Below are 26,935 nucleotides of genomic sequence, written 5' to 3' on the forward strand. Positions count from 1 at the left end.
GGGCCTTCCATTATCCAGATACACCACGTCTACAGGTCTTTCTTTATCCAGATACACCACGTCTACGGGCCTTCCATTATCCAGATACACCACGTCTACAGGTCTTTCTTTATCCAGATACAACACATCTACGGGTCTTCCTTTATCCAGATACACCACGTCTACGGGCCTTCCATTATCCAGATACACCACGTCTACAGGTCTTTCTTTATCCAGATACACCACGTCTACGTGCCTTCCTTTAACCAGATACACCACGTCTACGGGCCTTCCTTTATCCAGATACACCACATCTACGGGGCTTCCTTTATCTAGATACACCACGTCTACGGGCCTTCCTTTATCCAGCTACACCACGTCTACGGGTCTTCCTTTATCCAGATACACCACGTCTACAGGCCTTCCTTTATCCAGATACACCACGTTTACGGGCCTTCCTTTATCCAGATACACCACGTCTACGGGCCTTCCTTTTTCTAGATACACCACGTCTACGGGCCTTCCTTTATCCAGATACACCACGTCTACGGGCCTTCCTTTATCTAGATACACCACGTCTACAAGCCTTCCTTTATCTAAATACACCACGTCTACGGGCCTTCCTTTATCCAGATACACCACGTCTACAGGTCTTCCTTTATCCAGATACACCACGTCTACGGACCTTCCTTTATCTAGATACACCATGTCTAGGGGCCTTCCTTTATCCAGATACACCACGTCTACAGCCTTCCTTTATCTATATGGCAACTCACCCCCTCATAGAAGGTTATTAGATTGTTTTGGCAAGAATGATTCTTCATGAATCCATGCTGATTACTGCTAATGATACAGTTTTCATTACTAAAATCTTGTATATAGTCCCTTATCATCCCCTCCAAGAGCTTACATACTATCGATGTTAGGCTAACTGGCCTGTAATTCCCAGGTGTGTCAGAGGGGCTGAAGTTGTTCTTGGAGTCGAGGCGCAGAACAGAGAACCCAAATTACCAAGCGGAGGGGGGGGGGCACTATGCATACACGCCAGCATGGCATTGTTTGCATGGCATTTCTCATTGGCATAGGCGTGCGCACAGGGTGTGCACACCCTAATCACCCCATGTGCATCGGCATTATCCAGGGGTGGCACCAGGTGGGTGGTTGGGGTGCCAGTGGCCAGTGTAAATGCCCCCATTATATTAAAGGCTAGGTTCAACTGTAGGAACACATTACACCAATACTTAGGGTGCAACATAATATGCTCCCAATCAACTATCTCCCACCATCAGAGTGAATAGGAGACAGGAAAAGAGTGTTGTCACCCTGTAGCAGGAAGTGCTCAATATAAGGACCATCATGGAAGGGTCGCCATGATGAGCTTTTTCAGCACTTCCTGTTACAGGGTGACGACCTGTAACAAGGATGAGATTGGGTTCGGTCTGAACCTGGAAGTTAGCTGTCATTGCTGGGCCAGTTAGCTGCATGATGCAAAGGATCAGAGATGCACGTGGCATCATTGACTTAATATGGGGCCCTTTGTTCAAATCTCAGTTAGGGCCCTACCTGCATAGAAGCTTGTTCTCCCTGCGCTTGTGTGTGTTTTCCTCCAGGTAAACGGGGCTACCTTACGATTGCATGCAGCACAGTGTTATGTCATTTACAGGGTTACATCGCCTCCCCATTGCCTGTCAAAATCCTCTGAAAAGCAATCCAGTGTGTGTATCACTTTTCAGAGGGGTGCACATCTAAACCCTGCATCACTTAGATGGTAAAAGTGTAATGTGATAGTTGGGAACGTGTCCTGTCCTGATGAAGTTCTCTCTTTTTTTCTTACACAGAATAAGTTACAAGACCGCATACCGGCGAGGCCTGAGAACCATGTACCGGCGGAGGTCACAGTGCTGCCCCGGATACTATGAAAGCGGAGACTTCTGTGTTCGTATGTATCACTCTTCCTCTCTCCATACAGATCTATGGATGTTTTTTTTTTTGCTACTATATAATGTTATTATACTTTAATATAAAAATATATATTTATATACACACACAACGATCAGCCATAATATTATGACCACCCATGGAGGCATGGACTCCACTAGACCTCTGAAGGTAAGCTGTGGTATCTGGCACCAAGCCGTCAGTAGCAGATTGCTTAAGTCCTGTAAGTTGTGAGGTGGGGCCTCCGTGGATCGGACTTGTTTTTTCCAGCACATCGTCAGAAGCCCGATTGGATTGAGATCTGGAGAAATGTGTCCAAGCCAACACCTGAAACTCGTTATTGCGTTTCTCAAATCATTCTTGAATTCATCAGCCCAGGCCACCTTCTTCCATTGCTCTGTGGTCCAGTTCTAATGCTCATGTGCCCATTGTAGGTGCTTTTGGCTGTGGACACGGGTCAGCATGGGCACCCGGACTGGTCTGTGGCTACACAGCCCCATATACAACAAGCTGTGATGATCTGTTTGTTCTGACACCTTTTTATCAGTTCCAGCATTCATTTTTTTCAGCAATTTGAGCTCCAGTAGCTCTACTATTGGATCAGCCTTCCCTCCCCTCCCTTCCTCCATCAATGAGCCTTCCCTCCCCACCACCAATGAGCCTTCCCTCCCCACCTCCATCAATGAGCCTTCCGTCCCTCACCTCCACCAGTAAGCCATCTCTCCCCACCTCCATCAATGAGCCTTCCCTCCCCAACTCCATTAAAGAGCTCTCCCTCCCCCACCTCAATCAATGAGCCTTCCCCTCCCCACCTCCATCAATGAGCCTTCCCTCCCCACCTCCATCAGTAAGCCTTCCCCTCCCCACCTCCATCAATGAGCCTTCCCTCCCCACCTCCATCAGTAAGCCTTCCCTCCCTACCTCCATCAATGAGCCTTCCCTCCCTACCTCCATCCATGAGCCTTCCCTCCCCACCTCCATCAATGAGCCTTCCCCTCCCCACCTCCATCAATGAGCCTTCCCTCCCCACCTCCATCAATGAGCCTTCCCTCCCCACCTCCATCAATGAGCCTTCCCTCCCCACCTCCATCAATGAGCCTTCCCTCCCCACCTCCATCAATGAGCCTTCCCTTCCTCACCTCCATCAATGAGCCTTCCCTTCCTCACCTCCATCAATGAGCCTTCCCTTCCCCACCTCCATCAATGAGCCTTCCCTTCCCCACCTCCATCAATGAGCCTTCCCTCCCCACCTCCATCAATGAGCCGTTCCTTCCCCACCTCCATCAATGAGCCGTTCCTTCCCCACCTCCATCAATGAGCCTTCCCTTCCCCACCTCCATCAATGAGCCTTCCCTCCCATCTCCATCCATGAGCCTTCCCTCCCCACCTCCATCAGTAAGCCTTCCCTCCAACTCCATCCATGAGCCTTCCCTCCCCACCTCCATCAATGAGCCTTCCCTCCCCACCTCCATCGATGAGCCTTCCCTTCCCCACCTCCATCAACGAGCCTTCCCTTCCCCACCTCCATCAATGAACCTTCCCTCCTCACCTCCATCAATGAACCTTCCCTCCCCACCTCCATCAATGAACCTTCCCTCCCTACCTCCATCAATGAGCCTTCCCTCTCCACCTCCATCAATGAACCTTCCCTCCCCACCTCCATCAATGAACCTTCCCTCCCTACCTCCATCAATGAGCCTTCCCTCTCCACCTCCATTAATGAACCTTCCCTCCCTACCTCCATCAATGAGCCTTCCCTCCCATCTCCATCCATGAGCCTTCCCTCCCCACCTCCACCCATGAGTCTTCCCTCCCCACCTCCATCAATGAGCCTTCCCTCCCCACCTCCATCAATGAGCCTTCCCTCCCCACCTCCATCAATGAGCCTTCCGTCCCCACCTCCATCAATGAGCCTTCCCTCCCCACCTCCATCAATGAACCTTCCCTCCCCAACTCCATTAATGAGCTCTCCCTCCCCACCTCCATCAATGAGCCTTCCCCTCCCTACCTCCATCAAGGAGCCATGGCCTCTCATGACCCGGTTTTCCTTCCCTGGACCACCTTTGGTCAGTCCTGATCACTGCAAACCCAGGAACATGACCACATACATGTAAGCTGCAGTTTTGGAGTTGCTCTGACCCCAGTCATCTAGCCATTACCATAACCTGGCCCTTGTCAAAGTCACTCAAATCCTTGCACTTGCCCATTCTTTTTGCTTTCAACACATCAGCTTCAGGGAAAACATGTTCATTTGCTGCCTAATATATCAAACCCACTTTCAGGTGCCATTGAAAAGAGATAATCAATGTTACTCACTTTACCTCTCTGTGGTCATAATGTTATGGATGATCGGTGTATATTTCAGAGTACTATGTCATGCGGGGATACCTACTCCACCACCATCCAGAGTGAAGATCTAACACGCGGGTGCTTTATAGTATGTCATGTCTCGTCAGTCAGTGTGAACTGCCACCTGTGGTGTGGTGGACTGCTCAGGATTGTGGTGATTGGCTTGTATTATTGAGAAGAAGATCATAAAGTATCTGTACATTTTGTGTTGAAGTAACATGCATGTATGTGGAAGCATTGAGCCATATGGATTACACTGAGTAATATTTCAGCCATGGATTATATTGGTTGCATAGTGCTGTGTTACATTGTTTGCAGTGCATAGTGGTGCAGCTCTGGATTATGGTAACCATAGCATGTGTCCCCACCCTACACCATATCTCACCGCCCAACCTTCTAAGATGAGAAAGAAGAACACCTTTAACCATTTGCAGACCTGCCGCCGTCATTATACGGCGACAGGTCGGCATGTTCCCGCAAATCGCCGTAGCTGTACGTCGGCTCCTTTAAGAGCCATAGCAGGCACGTGCACACACGCTGCATGGCGGGGGGGACCCAATGGGTGTGGCCGACGGCCGCGATGTCCACCGGCCACCCTTGATCGCTGGAAAGAGAGCCAGAAACTGGATCTGTCAATGTAAGCAGACTGATCCCCCGTCCTGGCAGGGGTGTAGAAAGTAGGGGTGCGTGTAGAAAGTAGGGGTGCAACGGATCACAGTTGATCCGTGATCCGAACAGGGTCACCCCCTTCGGATCGGAACACACTGTGATCCGCGGATTGCCACGGCTCCGGAGCTAGGCCAAAGCCGCGGCCTTTCCTAATGTTACGGACGCGGCTCCGGAGCTAGGCCGAAGCCGCTGCCTTTCCTAACGTTATGGCCGCGGCTTCGGCCTACCTCCGGAGCCGGGACCATAACGCTAGGAAAGGCCGCGGTTTTGGCCTAGCTCCGAAGCCGCAGGAATAACATTAGGAAAGGCCGCGGCTTCGGCCTAGCTCCGGAGCCGCGGCCATCTTGGTACACCCGGCGGCGGCAATCCTCTGTTTACACCCACAGAGGAGGAGCCTGCACTCGTGGGACACACCGCTCGGGGAGTGTCTGTACTACCTGAGGGGGGTGTCTTGCCCGAGGGGGGGTTGTCTTGCCCGAGGGGGGGGGAGTGTCTGTCGGTACTACCTGGAGGGGTGGGTCTCTGTACTGAGAGGAGGGGGGGGTCACTGTACTGAGAGGAGGGGGGGTCTCTGTACTGAGTGGAGGGGGGGTCTCTGTACTGAGTGGAGGGGGGGGTCACTGTACTGAGTGGAGGGGGGGTCTCTGTACTGAGTGGAGGGGGGGGGGGTCACTGTACTGAGTGGAGGGGGGGTCTCTGTACTGAGTGGAGGGGGGTCTCTCTACTGAGAGGAGGGGGGGGTCTCTCTACTGAGAGGAGGGGGGGTCTCTTTACTGAGAGGAGGGGGGGTCTCTGTACTGAGAGGAGGAGGGGTGTCTGCACCGAGGTGGTACTATAGTTGGTGGGGGGGTGAACGGTGGGGGGGGAGAGATGTGGATATTACAGTGGGGGAGATTTTTTTTTTTTGCCGATCTGAAAAATGATCCGATCCGTGACTCCGTGAATCCGAGGAACGATCCGAACCGTGAGTTTTTTGATCCGTTGCACCCCTAGTAGAAAGACATCTGCTGTTCCTAGTGATTAGGAACAGCGATCTCTCTCCTCATCCAGTCAGTCCCCTCCCCCCCACGGTTAGAAACACCTCCCAGGGAACACCCCTTGATCACCACTAGTGTTAATGCCTTCCCTGCCAGTGACATTTACACAGTAATCAGTGCATTTTTATAGCACTGATCGCTGTATCAATGCCAATGGTCCTAAAAGTGTCCAATTTGTATGTCGCAGTCCTGCTGAAAATCGCAGATCGCCGCCATTACTAGTAAAAAAATAAAAGAAATAATAAAAATGCCATAAAAACACACTGACAGTATGAGGCGATGAGAGCCAATTGCCGTCACCTCCCGTATTTACATGAAACCGCCTATGATTGGACATGGCCGATCATGTGGTTTAAGAGCCACGTCGAGACGGTGGGCGGGTGGCAAGTGGTTAATAACACCCTGCCCAGGTCAATTTTCAGCTTTCTGCGCTGTCGCTGTTTAAATGACAATTGCACGGTCATGCTACACTGTACCCAAACAGAATTGTTATCATTTTGTTCCCACAAAGAGCTTTCTTTTGGTGGTATTTGATCACCTCTGCGATTTTTATTTGCTGAACAAATAAGAAAAGACCGACTATTTTGAAGAAAAAAAAGTTTTGCTTTTCTTTCTGTTATAAAATTTTGTAAATAAGTAAGTTTTCTCCTTCACTGATGGGCACTGATAAGGCGGCATTGATGAGGTGGCACCAATGAGCGGGCACTGACGATAGGCAATGATATGTGGCATTGATGGGCACTGGTAGGCGGCACTGATGGGTGGCACTGATATGCAGCACTGATGGGCATTGATAGGCGGCACTGATGGGCACTCATGGGTGGCACTGATGGGCACTGATAGGCGACACTAATGGGCACTGAAAGGCTGCAAAGATGGGTACTTGCTGGTGGCACTGATAGGCGGCACTGCTGGTACTGATGGCCACTGATAGGCGGCACTGCTGGGCACTGATGGTAATTGATACGTGGCACTGATGGCCACTAATAGGCGGCACTGCTGGGAATTGATATGTGGCATTGATGGTCAATGATATACGGCACTGATAGGCATCCCTGGGGGCACTGACAGGGGTAGGCATTGTGAGTGGGCACTGATTGGCAGCTGCCTGGGCACAGATTTGCATATCCCTGGTGGTCTAGGGGGGGCATACCTGGTGGTCCAGTGTGGATGGCCATCCTGGTGGTCCTGGGCGGCATACTGGTGGTCCTGGGATCCGGGGGGGGGGCTACGCTGATAATTAATCAGCACAGACCCCCCCTGTCAGGAGAGCAGCCGATCGGCTCTCCTCTACTCGCATCTGTCAGAAGCAAGTGAGGAAAAGCCGATCAACGGCTCTTCCTGTTTACACCGCGATCAGCCCGTGATTGGACACGGCTGATCACGTGGTAACGTGCCTCCATCGGAGGCTCTTTAACGAGATCGGTGTAGCGGTGCGTCAGGCTGACGCAGTAATTTCTAACAGTAATTTATAACAAAAAATTCAGGGCCAGATTCTCAGAGACTTACGTCGGCGTATCAGTAGATACGCCGTCGTAAGTCCGAATCTGCGCCGTCGTAAATTTAAGCGTACGAGATACGCTTAAATTAGGCTAAGATACGAGCGGCATAAGTCTCCTACGCCGTCGTATCTTGGGTACATATTTACTCTGGCCGCTAGGTGGCGCTTCCGTTGAGTTCGGCGTAGAATATGCAAATGACTAGATACGCCGATTCACGAACGTACGTGCGCCCGTCGCAATTAGTTACGCCGTTTACGTTAGAGATACGCCGGCGTAAAGATAAAGCTGGTCTCTAGACTTTGCACCCCATGCAAAGTATGGACGTCGGAACAAGCGTATCTTTTTACGTCGTTTGCGTAAGTCATACGCGAATAGGGCTGTGCGTAAATTACGTTCACGTCACAGGCATTGAGCCGACGTAATTTTGGGCGTAAATACGACGCGATACTGAGCATGCGCGCGTTCATTCGGCCATGCATTTACGTGGGGTCAAGCCTCATTTAAATACAACACGCCACCTACAGCCTACTTTGAATTACGCGCGCTTAGGCCGGCCCATTTACGCTACGCCGCCGTAACTTAGGGAGCAAGTGCTTTGTGAATACAGCACTTGCCTCTCTAAGTTGCGGCGGCGTAGCGTAAATACGGTACGCTACGCCCGCGCAGCGTAGATCGGCCGTACGTGAATCTAGGCCTCAGTTTTTAGCATGTGCGCAAATTTTTTATTTTTCTTTGTAATTTTAATTTTTTATTTATATTTTAAAAAAATAGGAGGAAAGAGGGGCAGAGGGATTTATTCCTATCAGAGGAGCATTTGGGAGCCGTGATGTCACAGTGTAATGCACCAATGGATCACACCGATACCTATTTACTAGAACGGCCTCGGATCGTACTAATTGTGGTACAAAGCCGTCCAGCCATTGATCACAGTGATTTCCGTGTACAGCGCTCCGCCTTCAGAATACATTAATAAAATCGTATAGAAATGGCGCTGTAAGTTCTCCTGATTGAAGTGTTATGGCGGCACGGCTCGGCATTGTGCTTATTGTCCTATACGGGAGAGCAGCCATTTATTACACTGATTGTAGTGTACAGCACTGCGCATATTGATTATACTGATCAGCGTTCACTAGCGGGCGTCCGTCATTAGAAATCATGGGGGCGCCATAAAGCCTGACATTGAAGTTCCAGGTCACCCCAGCAGACTGATATCCAAGAAGAGGCCGGAATTTTAAAGCGGTATTAACCACTTAACCCCCGGACCATATTGCTGGTCAAAGACCAGAGTGCTTTTTGCGATTCGGCACTGGGTCGCTTTAACTGACAATTGCGCGGTCGTGCAACGTGGCTCCCAAACAAAATTGGCGTCCTTTTTTTCCCACAAATAGAGCTTTCTTTTGGTAGTATTTGATCACCTCTGCGGTTTTTAGTTTTTGCGCTATAAACAAAAATAGAGCGACAATTTTGAAAAAAAATAATATTTTTTTCTTTTTGCTGTAATAAATATCCCCCAAAAAGATATAAAAAAACATTTTTTTTCCTCAGTTTAGGCCGATACGTAATCTTCTACATATTTTTCGTAAAAAAAAATCGCAATAAGCGTTTATTGATTGGTTTGCGCAAAAGTTATAGCGTTTAAAAAATAGGGGGTAGTTTTATGGCATTTTTATTAATATTTTTTTTTTACTAGTAATGGCGGCGATCATCGATTTTTTTTTTTGTACTGCGACATTATGGCGGACACTTCGGACACTTTCGACACATTTTTGGGACCATTGGCATTTTTATAGTGATCAGTGCTATAAAAATGCATTGGATTACTATAAAAATGGCACTGGCAGGGAAGGGGTTAACACTAGGGGGCGGGGAAGGGGTTAAGTATGTTCCCTGGGTGTGTTCTTACTGTGGGGGGGGGGTGGCCTCACTAGGGGAAATCACTGATCTTCTGTTCATACATTGTATGAACAGAGGATCAGCATTTCCTCCGCTGACAGGACCCTTTACACACACAGCTCCCGGTTCCCGCTCTGTAACGAGCGATCGCGTGTGCCCGGCGGCGATCGCGCCCGCCGGGCACGGGAGTCGGGGGCGCACGCGCGCCCCTACTTGCTTGCGAGAGAGCTGACCTAGAATGACAGCGGGAGGTCGGCAAGTAGTTAAACATGAATCCAAAAATTTCATATATGCATTTGTTTTCTTTTTTTTTAAGGATTTATTTTTCTTTTTTCACCTGGTGATCTGGCCGGTAACACACCTCCTGTATTAGAGCGCCCCCTACTCTGGATGAAGGAGCACAGGGGGCACAGCAGACAGAAGCATTTTTTTTGACCGCTAGGTGGCGCTTTTGTCGAATTCCGCTTCAAGTATGCAAATTAGCTCATCCTATCTTAGATTGCAATATTTTGGATGGCCGCTAGGTGGCGCTTCCATTGCGGTCGGCGTAGAATATGTAAATGAGGAGATACGCCGATTCACGAACGTACGCCCGGCCGACGCAGTACTTTTACGCCGTTTACGTAAGAGATAGGCCGCGTAAAGTTAGAGCTAGGCCCTAGTGGAATAGTAATGTCAAGTATGGCCGCCGTTCCCGCGTCGAAATTCAAATTTTTTACGTAGTTTGCGTAAGTCGTCCGTGAACCGGGATTTACGTTGTTTACGTCCACGTCGAAATCAATAGGCCCGTACGGCGTACTTAGCCGCAATGCACACTGGGAAATGTAGGCGCCCGGCGCATGCGCAGTTAACAAAAAACGTCAGGTCAAGCACTATTAGCATACAACACGCCCCCCTAACACACATTTGAATTCGGCGCCCTTACGCCCGCCCGCTTTAGGCTACGCCGCCGTAACATAGCAGGCAAGTACATTGAGAATCATGTACTTGCCTAGCTAACTTACGGCGGCGTAGCCTAAACATGCTAAGCTATGCCGCCGCAAGTTTAGGCAATTGTCTGTGAATCTACCTACAAGTGCTTTGAGAATACAGCACTTGCCGTCTAAGTTGCGGAGGCGTAACGTAAATCGGATACGTTACGCCGCCGCAGAAATACGCCGCTGACTGAGAATCTGGCCCTGTGTGTTTCTCCGGATGCACAAAGCCCAGCTTGGGAGCGAGCCTGCAGGTGGCTACCATAACCAGCAGCTTGATATGTACTCACACATAAAAGAGGAGGAGCCAAGAGCGCCTACGGGGGGAACCCCAGAAGAGGAGGTTTCGGGGGTGCTCTTTGCAATACCATTGCACAGAGCAAGTAAGTAAATCATGTTTATTATTTTAGCTAAAAAAAAAAAGGTTAAGCTTTACAAACACGATTTGGAAACAAAAGTTTCAATCCTGATATGATTTTTCGGAAATCTTTCAGATATATTTAGACGCGGTCGAGGAGACGTTGATAGTAAACTGCACACCGCGGGGATGCGTGAGATATATTGACGCACAGCGGGAGGTATCTGAAGTTGGAAAATGTTATAAAGTTGGAGAACACGACTCCACATTACATATTATAGTTACTTTTCTGGTGAACAGGAAACCGTAAACATCTGTAGACCCGCCGCGGAGTCCGGATACTTCAAAGGCTCGTATGGGGAAAAAAATCAATTTCTCTGACTTGAACTTCCAATACCAACTTTACAAGAGAGGTGAGGCAAAGGTGGCCATAAATTAGCAGAGTATTGGAGTCTGTGCGGTGGTAAGACGCTCAGATACGCCAACACAGCGGGTGGCCCACGCAATACGCTGCAAATTGGCTTTGACGGACTCCAGTTGATGCCTTTGTTAGCAGGAGGTGGGCAGTGCCACACGAGGCCTTCTCACCCCCGTAGCGGCAGCGTGGACCACTGTGGTAAAAGTTTCCCCACTATCTGAAAAAAACTCTTTCTATTGTTCCTAAAAACATCCTAAAGTTCTCAGAGTATCAAGAACTTTCAGATCTGGCTAGAACGTGTAGAAGTCAAACCGAACCTTTTGCTTGCTAAATCTTTGCAGACAAGGGCAGTGGCGGCTGGTGCTCAAAATGTTTGGGGGGGCACAAACAAACTGAAAAAAAAACATCAATTGCAGCCACTGTGCCCATCAAACGCAGCCACTGTATCCATAAAATTCCGCCACTGTGCCCATCAAACGCAACTACTGTACCCATCAATTGCTGCCAGTGTGCCCATCAATTGCTGCCAGTGTACCCATCAATTGCCGCCACTGTGCCCATCATTTGCTGCCAGTGTGCTCATCAATAGTCACTACTGTGCACATCAATTGCTGCCAGTGTGCCCATTAATTGCTGACACTGTGCCCATTAATTGCTGACACTGTACCCATCCATTGCTGCCAGTGTGCCCATCAATTGCTGCCAGTGTGCTCATCAATAGCCACTACTGTGCACATCAATTGCTGCCAGTGTGCCCATTAATTGCTGACACTGTGCCCATCAATTCCTGCCAGTGTGCCCATTAATTGCTGACACTGTACCCATCAATTGCTGCCAGTGTGCCCATCATTTGCTGCCAGTGTGCCCATCAATTGCTGCCAGTGTGCCCATCAATTTCCGCCACTGTGCCCATCATTTGCTGCCAGTGTGCTCATCAATAGCCACTACTGTGCCCATCAATTGCTGCCAGTGTGCCCATTAATTGCTGACACTGTGCCCATCAATTTCTGCCAGTGTGCCCCTCAATAGCCGCTACTGTGCCCATCAATTCCTGCCAGAGTGCTCATCAATTACCACTAATGTGCCCACCAATTGCTGCCAGTGTGCCCATTAATTGCCGCTACTGTGCCCATTAATTGCTGCCAGTGTGCCCATCAATTGCTGCCAGTGTGCCCATCAATTGCCGTTACTGTGCCCATCAAATACTGCCAGTGTGCCCATCAATTGCCACTACTGTGCCCATTAAATGCTGCCAGTGTGCATCCCCCGCCCGCCCTGCACTTACCTGTCTCGGTGGGGCAGCGGGTGACGGCGGCAGACGGTGAGCTGTGTCCCATGCCCTCCACGCTCCTCGATGTCTTCTCCCGTCCTCTCTTCCCATCCTCTGCTATGATTGGACACCTGATAGGAGTCCAATCACAGAGCCTGTCGTTTCAGCCAATCAGGCGAGAGGTAACAGATCCGAGCACCTGATTGGCTGAGAGGCGGTTCAGTGTTAGGCCCCTTTCACACGGGGCGGATCAGTAATGATCCACCTCCGTATGCTCAGCGGTTATCGCTCCATTGATCCCCGCTGAGCTGGCGGATGACAGGGCGGTCCCCGCACACTGTGCAGGGACCGCCCTGTCTTTTCTCTGCTCTCCTCTATGGGGGGATCGGATGAATACAGACCGTCTGTCCGTGTTCATCCAATCCGCAGACGGAAGGAAAAATAGTGGCCTGGATTCAGAGAGCAATTGCGCCTGCGTAACCATCGTTACGCAGCGCAATTGCTTACTTGCGCCGGCGTAACGAATGCTCCTGATTCAGGAACCTCGTTACGCCGACTGCAGCCTAAGATATGCGTGGCATAAGGCTCTTATGCCCGCATATCTTAGGCTGCATTCTTGCGATGGCCGCTAGGTGGCGTTCCCGTTGTGCTCAGCGTATAGTATGCAAATTACATACTAACGCCGATTCACAACGTTACGCGAGCCCTGCGTACGCAGTTTACGTTGTTTGCGTACGTCGGTTTTCGCGTAAGGCTGCCCCTGCTATTAGCAGGGGCAGCCAATGTTACGTATACCCGTCGTTCCCGCGTTGCGAAATTTAAATTTTACGTAGTTTGCGTAAGTGATTTGTGAATGACTCCATTCACGTTCACTTTGAAGCAAATGACGTCCTTGCGACGTCATTTTCCGCAATGCACGTCAGGAAAGTTTCCCGACGGAGCATGCGCTCTACGATCGCCGCGGGAATGCGCCTAATTTAAATGATTCCCGCCCCCTACGGGATCATTTAAATTGCGCGCGCTTACACCGGGCATTTTGCCGGAGCGCACACGCAATTTACGGAGCTACTGCTCCGTGAATCGCGGGTAGCGCAGAAAATTTGCGGGAGCGCAGGGCAAAAATGGTGCCCTGCGCCTACGTAATAAAAGCGCAGATGTTACTGAATCTACCCCAGTGTTTTCTTCGGTCTGCAGAATCGGATCATTGCGGAGGCGGACGAGATCGGGTGTCAGCGGATGTTCATCCGCAATCTCATAGGGACCAATGTATGTCCCTTTTTCATCCGCAAACGGATGGATGAAAAAGCGGACATACGGTCCGCACGTGTGAAAGGGGCCTTAGGAAAGTGAATATTCATTTGCTTTCCTAACATAACGCTGAATGAACTGCGAGCGTCCAGCGTGGCGCCCGCTGTTCACCTTTTTGGACGCCAATTAGAGCATACGGCTCTAATCAGGTGCTTCCATAAAATACCCTGCCGCTGTAATTCAAGTACCCGGCGCCCGAAAAGGGGCCGGGCACCTGAATAGGGGGTGGCTACCATAGATAGATTCATGCAATGCATGAATCTATGGTGATAGACAGGTGGCAGGAGAGAGGGGGCGGAGCCCGTGCGCCCTTTATGGACGCACCGCCACTGGTGAAGGGACTTTCAAAGGTAGCACCCGCGATATATTGCATATCAATTACATACTGTAAATTAGACCTTTAGTTCCGAATCAAAAGTCAGACACATTTTTCATTATACAGAGATTTGGATGTACCCGAATCTCCGAATTACAATAGTGGCGAACTTAAAAGAATCCAAAATAATGGGATGGTAGCACCTAGGACTTGCATAAGTGTCCTCTAACAACAAGCTGCCGCTACTCCAAATATTGTTTTTTAACATTTGGATCTTTTACACTGTAAACATTTTCCAACATGGGTGACAAAATCTGTCCTTACTGGTCGACTCTCAACCTTTCTGAGACCATGGGCCGGTAAATTCTACCAAAATCCTCCATGCCCCCAACAGTAAAAAAAATTACGTTTATACTCAAAAGTATGATAATAAATTAGATGAAATGCTGGAGCTGGGATGGAGGTGGAGGAGTTGATTAAGAGACTATGCGGAAAATTTGGTGGCCCTGTAGAGGTTGAGGTTTCTGAAAAATGCTGGGGGGCAATGTGGGACACTATTGGAGGTTGGGGGGTGAAGTGGGTTAGGAGACTCTTCAGCAGATATGGTGGTCATGTAGGGGATGAGGTTTCTGGGAAATGCTGGGTGGCACTGTGGGACACTGTTGGAGGTCGGGGGGTGGAGTGAGTTAGGAGGTTCTGCAGTAGATATGGTGGTCATGTAGGGGATGAGGTTACTGGAGAGCTATGGGGGTCACTGTGGAACACTGTTGGAGGTTGGGGGGGGGGGGTGGGGTGGGTGGGTTAGTAGATTGTGCAGTGAATATGGTGGCCATGTAGGGGATGAAGTTTTTGGAGAAACCTGGGGGGCACTGTTGGAGGTTGGGGGTGGAGTGGGTTAGGAGACTCTTCAGCAGATATGGTGGCCCTGTAGGGGTTGAGATTTCTGGGAAATGCTGGGGGGCACTGTGGGACACTGTTGGAGGTTGGGAGATGGAGTGGGTTTGGAGAATCTTCAGCAGATATGGTGACCCTGTAGGGGATGAGGTTTCTAGAGAAAGCCGATGGGCACTGTATATCACTGTTGGAGGTTCGGGGATGGAGTAGGTTAGGAGACTCTTCAGCAGATATGGTGACCCTGTAGGAGATGAGGTTTCTAGAGAAAGCCGATGGGCACTGTATAACACTGTTGGAGGTTCGGGGATGGAGTAGGTTAGGAGACTCTTCAGCAGATATGGTGGCCCTGTAGGGGTTGAGGTTTCTGGGAAATGCTGGGTGGCAGGGCACTGTGGGACACTGAGGTTGGGGGGTGGAGTGAGTTAGGAGGTTCTGCAGCAGATATGGTGGTCATGTAGGGAATGAGGTTACTGGAGAGCTCTGGGGGTCACTGTGGAACACTGTTGGAGGTTGGGGGGGGGGGGGGGGTTAGTAGATTGTGCAGTGAATATGTGGCCATGTAGGGGATGAAGTTTTTGGAGAAACCTGGGGGGCACTGTTGGAGGTTGGGGGTGGAGTGGGTTAGGAGGCTCTTCAGCAGATATGGTGACCCTGTAGGGGATGAGGTTTCTAGAGAAAGCCGATGGGCACTGTATGACACTGTTGGAGGTTGGGGGGTAGAGTGGATTAGGAGACTCTGCAGCAGATATGGTGGCCTTATAAGGGTTGAGATTTCTGGAGAGAGCTGGAGGGCACTGTGGGACACTTTTGGATGTTGGGGGTCCTATTGAGGGCTGGAGGCTCTGAGGCAAGCTGTGGGCCACTGTGGGTGGCTGATGGGCACTGAGGGAACCTTGGGCACTTTTAACCACCATGGGAGGTCGGGGGTACTATGGGAGCGGGGTGGTACTGTGGGAGGGTAAGAGATCTGCAGCTGACTGGAGGCCCAGAGAAAGGGAGCCCGCGGAGTGGGTCACAGCCCAGTAGTTAAGATCCCCTGATTTAGAAGATCAGCTTTTTCCTTTGTACTTTTCATGCCTGTGTCCAGGACGGAGTATCTTTGTGAAACCCTTCATATCCATATCTGAAAGGTATAATTGTGCAGCCTTGTGCTCTGCTGGCCAGATTGAAAATGCTCAGCCTCCCATTGTACGAACTAATAAGCATTAATGTTTAAACAGCTCAATACATATTCATAGGTGCATTCATGTATTTTTAGCCTGGTGCTGTATTGAAACAGTTATATCATAATGAGGCGGCATCACTAAATGAGATAATGAGAGGGTGGGATTGTCTGTTTTTATATCTCGGCTGTGTGTTTTATCAAGGCAGGATCACTAGGAATGAGTCTGAAGAACGGCTTTGATCAGTTTAATGCTGAAAACGTTTAAAGGGTAAAAAAAATTAAAAAAAAATGTCTACATATAATAAGATCCGGCTTCCTAATCCAGAACTTCAACAGATTTGGCTTTACACAAATACAAATCTGTCTGAAATATTCAAGTGCTGAAAGTACTGTATTTATCGGCATATAACACGCACCTTCATTTTAAGAGGGAAGTTTCAGGGAATTTTTTTTTTTTTTAAATAATAGTCCTTGAAGAAAAATAAGGATCAGTGCCCTTCAATGCAGCATGATTAATGCCCATCTGCAGCCTCAAAATTGCCCATAAATGCAGCTTGATCATTGCCCATCTGCAGCCTCACCATTGCCCATCAATGCAGCTTGATCAATGCCCATCTGTAGCCTCAAAGTTGCCCATCAATGCAGCTTGATCAATGCCCATCTGCAACCTCACCATTGCCCATTAATGCAGCTTGATCAATGCCCATCTGTAGCCTCAAAGTTTCCCATCAATGCAACTTGATCAATGCCCATCTGCATCCTCACCATTGCCCATCAATGCAGCTTGATCAATGCTCATCTGTAGCCTCAAAGTTGCCCATCAATGCAGCTTGATCAATGCCCATCTGCAACTTCACCATTGCCCATCAATGCAGCTTGATCAATGCCCATCTGCAGCCTCAAAGTTGCCCATCAATGCAACTTGATCAATGCCCATCTGCATCCTCACCATTGCCCATCAATGCAGCTTGATCAATGCCCATCTGTAGCCTCAAAGTTTCCCATCAATGCAGCTTGATCAATGCCCATCTGCATCCTCACCATTGCCCATCAATGCAGCTTGATCAATGCCCATCTGCAGCCTCAAAATTTCCCATCAATGCAGCTTGATCAATGCCAATCTGCAGCCTCAAAATTTCCCATCAATGCAGCTTGATCAATGCCCATCTGCAGCCTCAAAATTGCCCATCAATGCAGCTTGATCAATGCCCATCTGCAGCCTCAAAATTGCCCATCAATGCAGCTTGATCAATGCCCATCTGCAGCCTCAAAATTGCCCATCAATGCAGCTTGAGCAATGCCCATCTGTAGCCTCAAAATTGCCCATCAATGCAGCTTGATCAATGCCCATCTGCAGCCTCACCATTGCCCATTAATGCAGCTTGATCAATGCCCATCTGCAGCCTCAAAATTGCCCATCAATGCAGCTTGATCAATGCCCATCTGCAGCCTTACCATTGCCCATCAATGCAGCTTACTCAATGCCAATCTGTAGCCTCACGATTGCCCATCAATGCAGCTTGCTTAATGCCCATCTGCAGCCTCTTAATTGCCATGAATACAGCCTCATCAATGCCCTGTTTACTCGGCGGCCTCTTTAATACAAAGTCCCGCTTTATGGACCGGCTTCTATGATAGACTTCCTATTACAGTGGCCACTGAGTAAACAGGAGATTCTCGCTGTATGTAATCTGAAGGCGCTCGTCCCGCGCCCCTCCCCGTTCTCTCTGAGGCGGCCCACATTGCAGTATCGGCGTATAACACGCACACACTATTTGCAACTGATTTGCAGGGTGAAAAAGTGAGTGTTATACACCAATAAATACAGTATATGTTAAATTTCAGAGGCTGTAGTGTAGACAGAGGACAACGGAAGGACAACGGAAGGAGATGGTTGGTGACAGAACTTCTGATACAATTATAGGCTTCATGGGTGAGAGGGCCCCATTGGAGTTACCAAGTATTAGATGGATTCCGATGGCTGGTGGCAGAATGTCTAAGGTGGTTATAGGCTTCTGAGGTGAAAGGAGCCCATTGGGGGGTTCCCAGTCCAACAAAAGGTATCAGATGATTGGTGGCAGAACTTTGAAAACTTACAGGCTTCAGGGGTGATAAGTGCCCACTGCGGGGTACCAAGTCTGACAAAAAGTATCAGATGGTTGGTGGCAGAACTTTTAAAACATTTAAAGGCTTTGGGAATGAGAGATGCCCATTGGGGGTTACCCAGTCCAACAAAAAGAGTCAGATGGTCCATAGCTGAGCTTCTAAATCAGTTATAGGCTTCTAGGGTGAAAGGGGGCCATTACAGTTACCCATGCCCACCAGATGGATTATGATGGCTTGTGGTAGAATTTCTAAGGCAGTTATAGGCTTTAGGGGGGAACAGCGACCACTGCGGGTACTCAATCTAACAAAGGGTATCGGATGGTTGGTGGTAGAACCTCTAAAACAGTTACAGGCTTCAGAGGTGAGAAGTGCGGGGGGGGGGGGGGGGGTTGGGGGGTTTATCAAGTCTAACAAAGTATCTGATGGCTGGTGGCAGAACGTTTAAAACATTTATAGGCTTCAGGAGTGAGAAGTGCCCATTTGGGGGGTTACCCAGTCCAACAAAAGGAGTCAGATAGTCAATGGCAAAACTTCTACAATAGTTATAGGCTTCAGGGGTCAGAGGGGACCATTCGAGTTACCCAGCCCATTAGATAGCTTCAGAATGACTGGTGGCAGAACTTCTAAAACTGTTACAGGTTTCAGGGATAAGAATAGCCCATTGGGAGGTACCACGCCCAACGGGACCCCACGTAAATGACGCTTTTTACGAACGGCGCATGCGCCGTCCGTGAAAGTATCCCAGTGCGCATGCTCCAAATTAACCCGCAAAAAGCCAATGGTTTTGACGTGAACGTAAATAACGCCCAGCCCTATTCGCGAACGACTTACGCAAACGACGTAAAACGTGAAAAATTCGACGCTGTTCCGACGTCCATACCTAACATTGGTACGCCTCATCTACGCCTCATCTACGCCTCATAGAGCATACGCCGGAAAAAGCCTAACGTAAACGGCGTATCTGTACTGCGTCGGCCGGGCGTACGTTCGTGAATAGGCGTATCTAGCTGATTTACATATTTCTAGGCGTAAATCAGCGTACACGCCCCTATCGGCCAGCGTAAATATGCAGTTAAGATACGACGGCGTAGGAGACTTACGGTGGTCGTATCTTAGAGTAATTTTGGCGTATCTGATTCTTTGAATCAGGCGCCAAGATATGAGGCCTCAGACTCAGAGATACGACGGCGTATCTGGAGATACGCCGTCGTATCTCCTACGAGAATCTGGGCCAGAGTTTGAAAAATAGGCCCAGTCCTTAAGTGGTTAAATGTAACCATATTGCTACACTTGGAGGCACCTCAGTTGTGACATGACGCTACTCTTATATCAAGACATCGCTTGTATATCAAGTCAAAATTTATAAAAAAATGTAGCTTTTCTTGCAAAACGCTCTCAAACCAAGTTACTCTCAAACCAAGGTTTTACTGTACTTTGTTTCTTGTTCATTTCAGAGCTTTACAACCACTTTAATTCCAATGAAAATTGGTCACATCAGCACTTGTGATTGGTTCCTGTCTACAACTCTGTGTAGTATTCCCCAGCTATCTACAGAACATCTTCATAGCAAAGTGCAGTGTTATCTGCCATGGTCCCTAGACAGTCCTTCAGTGCTGCTCTGTTATCCCCAGCAATCCATATCACCTTGTTGTATCACTATCAGTGGCGGCTGGTGCTCAACATTTTTCACCATTATCACCACTGTGCCATGTCATCCAATGCAGTCACTGTGCCATCAATTCGCACCACTGTGCCATGCCATCAAATGCAGTCACTGCGCCATGCCATCAAACGCAGCCACTGTGCCATCAATTATCACCACTGTGTCATGCCATCAAATGCAGTCACTATGCCATCAATTCGCACCACTGTGCCATGCCATCAAAAGCAGTCACTGTGCCATGCCATCAAACACAGCCGCTGTGCCATGCCATCAAACGCAGTCACTGTGCCATGCCATCAAATGCAGCCGCTGTGACATGCCATCAAACGCAGTCACTGTGCCATGCCATCAAACGCAGTCACTGTGCCATGCCATCAAATACAGTCACTGTGCCATGCCATGCCAAACACAGTCGCTGTGCCATGACAAACGCAGTCACTGTGCCATGACAAACGCAGTCACTGTGCCATGCCATCAAACGCAGTCACTGTGCCATGCCATCAAACACAGCCACTGTGCCACCAATTGTCACCACTGTGCCATGCCATCAAACGCAGCCACTGTGCCCCTCAATTGTCGCCACTGTGCCAATTGTCACCACTATGCCCCTCAATTGTCACCACTGTGACCTTTAATTGTCGCCACTGTGCCCATTGTCACTACTGTGCCCATTGATGCCACTGTGCCCATTGATGCCACTGTGCCCATTGTCACTACTGTGCCCATTGTTGCCACTGTGCTTGTCACTGTGCCCTTTAATTGTTGCCACTGTGCCCATTGTCACTACTGTGCCCATTGATGCCACTGTGCCCTTTGTCGCCTCTGTGCCCATTGTCGCCGCTGTTCCCTGTAAAATGCACTTGCCTTAATTCTTTCGATGTCCCTCGATGTCTCCTCCCGCCTTGGTGACGCTTCAGCCAATCAGATTACCGATAACCAGAATCGGCGAACCTGATTGGCTGAGACGGCCGTCAGTCTTATCCAAGGAACGCACCCCCCGTACGTTCCCTGGATAAGACATCCGGGAGACGAGGGCTGTACTTGGAAAGCCTATCAGAGCCGCTGGCTCTGATAGTCACTTCCGCACAGCCAACCAGCTGCTGTTATTCAGGTGGCCGGCCCTCAATGTCCGGCCACCTGAATAGACCAGCGGCAGCTGGCAACAATAACATACATTCATGCAATGCATGAATGTATGTTATTTTCAGTGGCGTGCGAGAGCCAGGGGGGGGGGCGGCACTCCAGCTCCCTCTATGGACGGACCGCCACTGATCACTATAGAAACATAATTTTATTCCTGGGTAACGCAACTGTATAGTAAAGTAAATAAAATCAATGGCCTCTCCCGTACAGTGAATAAACTGTATGCTCCAAGATCAGTAGAGTCTATTACAGTCTAGTACAATCTGTTCAGATTGCAAATTGTATGAACAATAAAGATGGCAATCAGGTTGTAAAATCGGTTAGGTTGAAGGACACTAAAATAAAGTGGTATCAATTTAGTGTCCTTCAACCCAACCTTGCTAAGAAACTTTTGACCGCTGGAAACCTCTCCGCTAGGCCGTACACACGGTCGGACATATCCGCGGAAACTGGTCCGCGGACCAGTTTCAGCGGACATGTTCGACCGTGTGTACGCGGCCATAGGGTTTGAGAGTGATGGTTATGGATGTACGACCTTGGATGCAGACTAGGGTCATACAGCTATTGACTTCTGTGTCCGGTTGTACGCGGCACCTGTGGCTCCTGGGTAAGGAGATATGCTCAAATCTTACATTCTATGACCCAGGCGTGCATGATGCCCAAGCCGCTTAGATGGGTGGTAAAATCCTCAAACATCATTAAGAAAATGCAACTAACTGCAACGTTTCTTCTGCTGTCAGTGCAGTATCAGTCTGGCTGTACATTACTATGAATAGCAGTGAGATGTAAAGGGGATATTTATTCTACACCCCTTACTATAAAACATAATGGTCCCTTGGAGTTCTGTGACCTGTATAAAAGCATATGGCTATATAATGCCTCAGCGATTTCTAATATCCTTATCTAAGGAGCGGCTGCCATTAAAACTCATCCAGGTTGTAAGTCTTTTTTTTTATCCTTAATGGGTCAAGCTGGAATGACTTTGCATCTGCATGACACCGCCGTGTTATCCCTGCGCAGTGTGACCGACAAACGCCGTTCTCCTGTTTGCTGGGTGACATTATGGAATACGCTATTGTCATACAAAGTGTAATTGTCATTGAAGATCAATAGGGAATCCAATATCACTGAAAGTCGTTGGGGACTATAGGTTATCTCTGTCTCTGAATATTATTAGGAAGTGCAATACGTCTTGCAAAAATAATTTGCATGGGTTTTTTTTTTTTTACTGTCCTTATCGGCTGTCCTACATTTAAAGGCCCTTGTATGACAGTCTAAAAAAGTACCAAATCCAGTACTATGTGATACACAGGCCTTAAAAATCAAGCAATGACCTTCCTTTACCTCCCTGGACTGAGACAAATTCTCCTTCATTTGTGTCTCACGTGCGCAGGACCGGGACAAGGGGGGGCAGGAGGGGCGGCTGCCCTGGGCAATGTGGTATCACATAAGGTGGGGGCAGGAGGGGCGGCTGCCCTGGGCAATGTGGTATCACATGAGGTGGGGGGCAGGAGGGGCGGCTGCCCTGGGCAATGTGGTATCACATAAGGTGGGGGCAGAAGGGGCGGCTGCCCTGGGCAATGTGGTATCACATGAGGTGGGGGGGCAGGAGGGGCGGCTGCCCTGGGCAATGTGGTATCACATAAGGTGGGGGGGGAGGGTGCCACAGGGAGATTGTGGGGATTTATATTGGGAGGGGGAATTTGAGGGACAGCAGGGAGTAAGGATTGTTCTCGGAGTAATAATTTGAGAGGGGATGGGCTAGGAGTGGCGATTTGGGGAATTTGGGAGACAGCGGGGGGGTCAATTAAAAATTGTGAAAGAAACAGCGAGGGGGTCCCCCCCCCAATCCATATCAGCCCTTTCGGGTCTGGTACAGATTTTAAGGGGAACTCCCACACCAAAATGAAAGAAAAACAATGGTATACCAGGCCACATGCCCTCATCATAGAGGGGGGAGCCCCCCCCTGCCCCCAAAGCACCTTGTCCCCATTTTCATATGGACAAGGGCCTCTTCCCCACAACCCTGGCCGGTGGTTGTAGGAGTCTGCTGGCAAGGGTTTTATTGGGATCTGGAAGCCCCCCTTTAACAAGGTGCCCCCAGATCCTGGTCCCCAGCTATGTGAATGAGTACGGCCTACCCATTCACCCCAAAAATGTTTTGGACTATTCCTTTATTAGAAAAAACAAAACAATATTCCCCGGTGTAGATCCATCACTCACGCTGCCCCCCACCACCTTCGGACCTGAAAAATGAAATAGGAAAAAAAAGCCCCACCTCTTAGCTATTTAAGAACTATCTTACAGACAGGGGGAGCCTTCGACACGGACGGAGCTTTTTTTTTTTTCAGGTCCAGCAGTGGTGGTGGTGGGCGCCATGATTGACATTGGATCTACATCGGGGGACATTGTTTTTTATGACAGAGTCAAAAACTTGTATTGTGTCTTTACTCATTATATTACACTTTTTTGGCGAATGGGTACCGGATTCCGATATGTATGCCCCCCTCACCGCCTGCAGACCTCCACCACTACCGGCCAGGGTTGTAGGGAAGAGGCCCTTGTCCCCATCAACATGTCCCAAAGCACCCGCCCCATGTTGAGGGCATGTGGTTTGGTATGGTTCAGGGGGGGGCACTCGCTCATCCCCCCCTTTCCTGGCCTGCTAGGCTGCATGCTTGCATAAGGGCCTGGTATGGATTGGGGGGGGGGGGGCGCGCTGTTTTTTTTCCATTGAAATTTGTGTTCAAAACTGATGATGTGTGATTCAGATGCATTCTCTTAGAAGGAATTGAGCCTGAAATTTGCATCTGAGTTGCACCGCAGTGCTCGGAAAATACACAGGACTCTTTTTAAATTCACAGCGAATTCACACTGCCGCCGCACTGCACATATGTGAACTCATAGAAAGCTGGTTTGATTCACTAGGATTAGATAGACAGATAGATAGACAGATAGATAGATAGATAGATAGATAGATAGATAGATAAATAAATCGATTTAATGTTGGCTCACTGCATTTTGTGGAGCCGTGTTTCCCGGGAAATAAGACTTACCCCAAAAATAAGACCTAGTGTTATTTTCCAGGACGGCTGCAATATAAGCCCTACCCCGAAAATAAGCCCTAGTTTAAAACTCTTGTAAAATCCTATAATCCACTCTATTACAGAACTATATAATGTACAATGGGCCAGATTCACAGAAAAAGTACGCCGGAGTATCTGCTGATACTCCGGCGTACTTTCAAATTTGCCGCGTCGTATCTTTATTTTGAATTCACAAACAAAGATACGACGGCATTTGGCTAAGATCCGACAGGCGTATGGCTTCGTACGCCTTCGGATCTTAGGATGCAATACTTCGGCGTCCGCTGGGTGGAGTTCGCGTCGTTTCCGCGTCGGGTATGCAAATTAGCTGTTTACGGCGATCCACGAAGGTACGCGCGTTCGTCGCATTCTCTTACGTCGTCGCTAGTCTGCTTTTCCCGTCGCAAAGTTACGGCTGCTATTTAGATGGTGTAAAAATAGACAGCCCATGTTAAAGTATGGCCGTCGTTCCCGCATCGAATTTCTAATTATTATTTTTCTGCGTAAGTCGTCCGGGAATACGAAAGGACGTAACGCACGTCGCCGTTCAAAACATTACGTCGGGGCGACGTCATTTCGCGCAAAGCACGGCGGGAAATTTCAAAACGGAGCATGCGCAGTACGTTCGTGCGCCTAATTTAAATGGTACACGCCCCATTTGAATTAGGCAGGCTTGCGCCGGACGGCTTTACGCTACGCCGCCGCAAGTTTACAGGCAAGTGCTTTGTGAATCAAGCACTTACGCTGAAAACTTGCGGCGGTGTAACGTAAACAGGATACGTTACGCCGCCGTAAATGTACATGAATCTGGCCCAATGTGTATAATTCTGTAATATAATTGCGGGGAAGAGAGCTCACAGAAGCGCAGAGCGGCGCTATAACGAAGGTATTTGGCACAATTATATTACAGAAACACACACATTGTACATTACATAATACTGTAACAGAGTGAATTATAGGATTTTACAAGCATTTTAACTCAGTTCACAGTGAGGATTCCTGGGATTTTAACAATCTTTGCAGCAGATTCCTAACCTTTTTTTTATTTATTTTTTTGAAGAAACAGCTGTTTTTTTCACATGTCTCTTTTCCAGACTGATTCCTGAATGGGAGGTTCTGGTTCATTATAATCACCTGATGCACTCTTAGGCCCGGATTCACGTAGCACTTACGCCGGCGTATCTCGAGATACGCCGCGTAAGTGTCAATGTGCGCCGTCGTATCTGTGCGCCGTGCCCACAGAACTAGGTACGCCTGAAAATAGACTTCCTACGACCGACGTAAGTCTCCTACGCCGTCGTATCCTGGGCGCATATTTACGCAGGCCGCAAGGGGCGGTCCCATTGATTTACGATTCGAATATGCAAATGAGTGAGATACGCCGATTCACGAACGTACTTGCGCCCGGCGCATTAATATACGCGGTTTACGTAAGTCGTACGTCCGGCGTAAAGTTAAGCCTCATAAAGCAGGTGTAAGTCATGTTAAGTTATGGACCAGGGAACAGCCGTCGTATGTTACGTCGTTTACGTAGTAGTACGTGAATAGGGGTGGGCGTAGGTTACGTTCACGTCGTATGCAGTGATTTGACGTATCTTAGGGAGTATTTCCGACGTGATTCTGAGCATGCGCACTGGGATGCGTCCACGGGACGGCGCATGCGCCGTTCGTTCGGCCCATCATTTGCATGGGGTCACGGTTCATCATAAATGGATCATGCCCACTTCCACTTACTTTGAATTAGGCCGGCTTACGCCGAAGAATTTACGTTACGCTGGCGCGACGTTGGGAGCAAGTGCTTTGTGAATACTGTGCTCACCGCTCTGCGCGATGCCGGCGTAGCGTATATTCGATACGCTACGCCGGCATAACTATGCGCCGAGGTACGAGAATCCGGGGCCTAGTGTTCTAATGAAAAAAACTGCAGTGTCTGCATCCTTTTTGGAAGTTATTAATCTTTAGGAAGTATCTCACCAAAAAAAAAAGAAAAAAAGAAAGAAAGAAGTCCCAATTGCAGAGGATGCCTAAAATCTGATTTCGAGTTGCCATATTGCATTGAATTTTGCAGAAAATCACAGCGTCTGCGGATTATTAAAAATGAACTTTCCATGTCTAATAATATTAAATTACGAAGTGGTTTGTGTAGCGATTGTATGCGTTTTATTATTTTGTAACGAATGTGGAATTCCCCTCGAAGGTTGAATTTAATAAAGCGCGTTTTTATTTTACTTTTTTTTTCTTGAGAGAGTGTTTTGGAATGTGATTGGCCCCTGTCTATGCTTTTAGGTAGATTCAGGTAGAGTTAGGCCGGCTTAACGACCTAACTCAGAATCTACGCCGACTTATGTTTAAGCGTATGCTCAAACAGAGATACGCTTAAACATATCTAAGATACGACGGCTTGCGCCGTCCTATCTTAGATTGCAATTTTTCTGATGGCCGCTAGATGGCGCTTCCATTGCGGCCGGCGTAGATTATGTAAATGAGGGGATACGCCGATTCACGAACGTACGCCAGGCCAACGCAGTAGTTTTACGCCATTTACGTAAGAGATAGGCCGCGTAAAGTTAGTGCTAGGCTCTAGTGGAATAGTGATGTTAAGTATGGCCGCCGTTCCCGCCGCGAAATTCAAAATTTTTACGTTGTTTGCGTAAGTCGTCCGCGAATCGGGATTTACGTTGTTTACGTCCACGTCGAAATCAATAGGCCCGTACGGCGTACTTAGCCACAATGCACACTGGGAAATGTAGTCACCCGGCGCATGCGCAGTGACAAAAAACGTCAAAAAACGTGAGGTCAAGCCTCGTTACCATGAAACACGCCCCCCCTCCAACCCATTTGAATTAGGCGACCTTACGCCCGCTCGT

The 26,935-nt window shown here is 48.9% G+C and overlaps 1 protein-coding gene across 3 annotated transcripts in view; it reads left to right on the forward strand.

The window, feature by feature from the left end:
* The window catches only part of MEGF11 (multiple EGF like domains 11), a 766,818-nt gene that overhangs the window by 156,384 nt on the left and 583,499 nt on the right, over positions 1-26,935 (forward strand). For all 3 annotated transcript variants that reach the window (XM_040342265.1, XM_040342267.1, XM_040342266.1), the window contains exon 4: positions 1,818-1,918. In XM_040342265.1, coding sequence (XP_040198199.1) covers positions 1,818-1,918 — 101 coding nt within the window. The remainder of the gene's footprint in view (positions 1-1,817; positions 1,919-26,935) is intronic.

The sequence above is a fragment of the Rana temporaria genome, chromosome 3, assembly GCF_905171775.1.
Source record: "Rana temporaria chromosome 3, aRanTem1.1, whole genome shotgun sequence".
NCBI classification, from domain to species: Eukaryota; Metazoa; Chordata; class Amphibia; order Anura; family Ranidae; genus Rana; species Rana temporaria.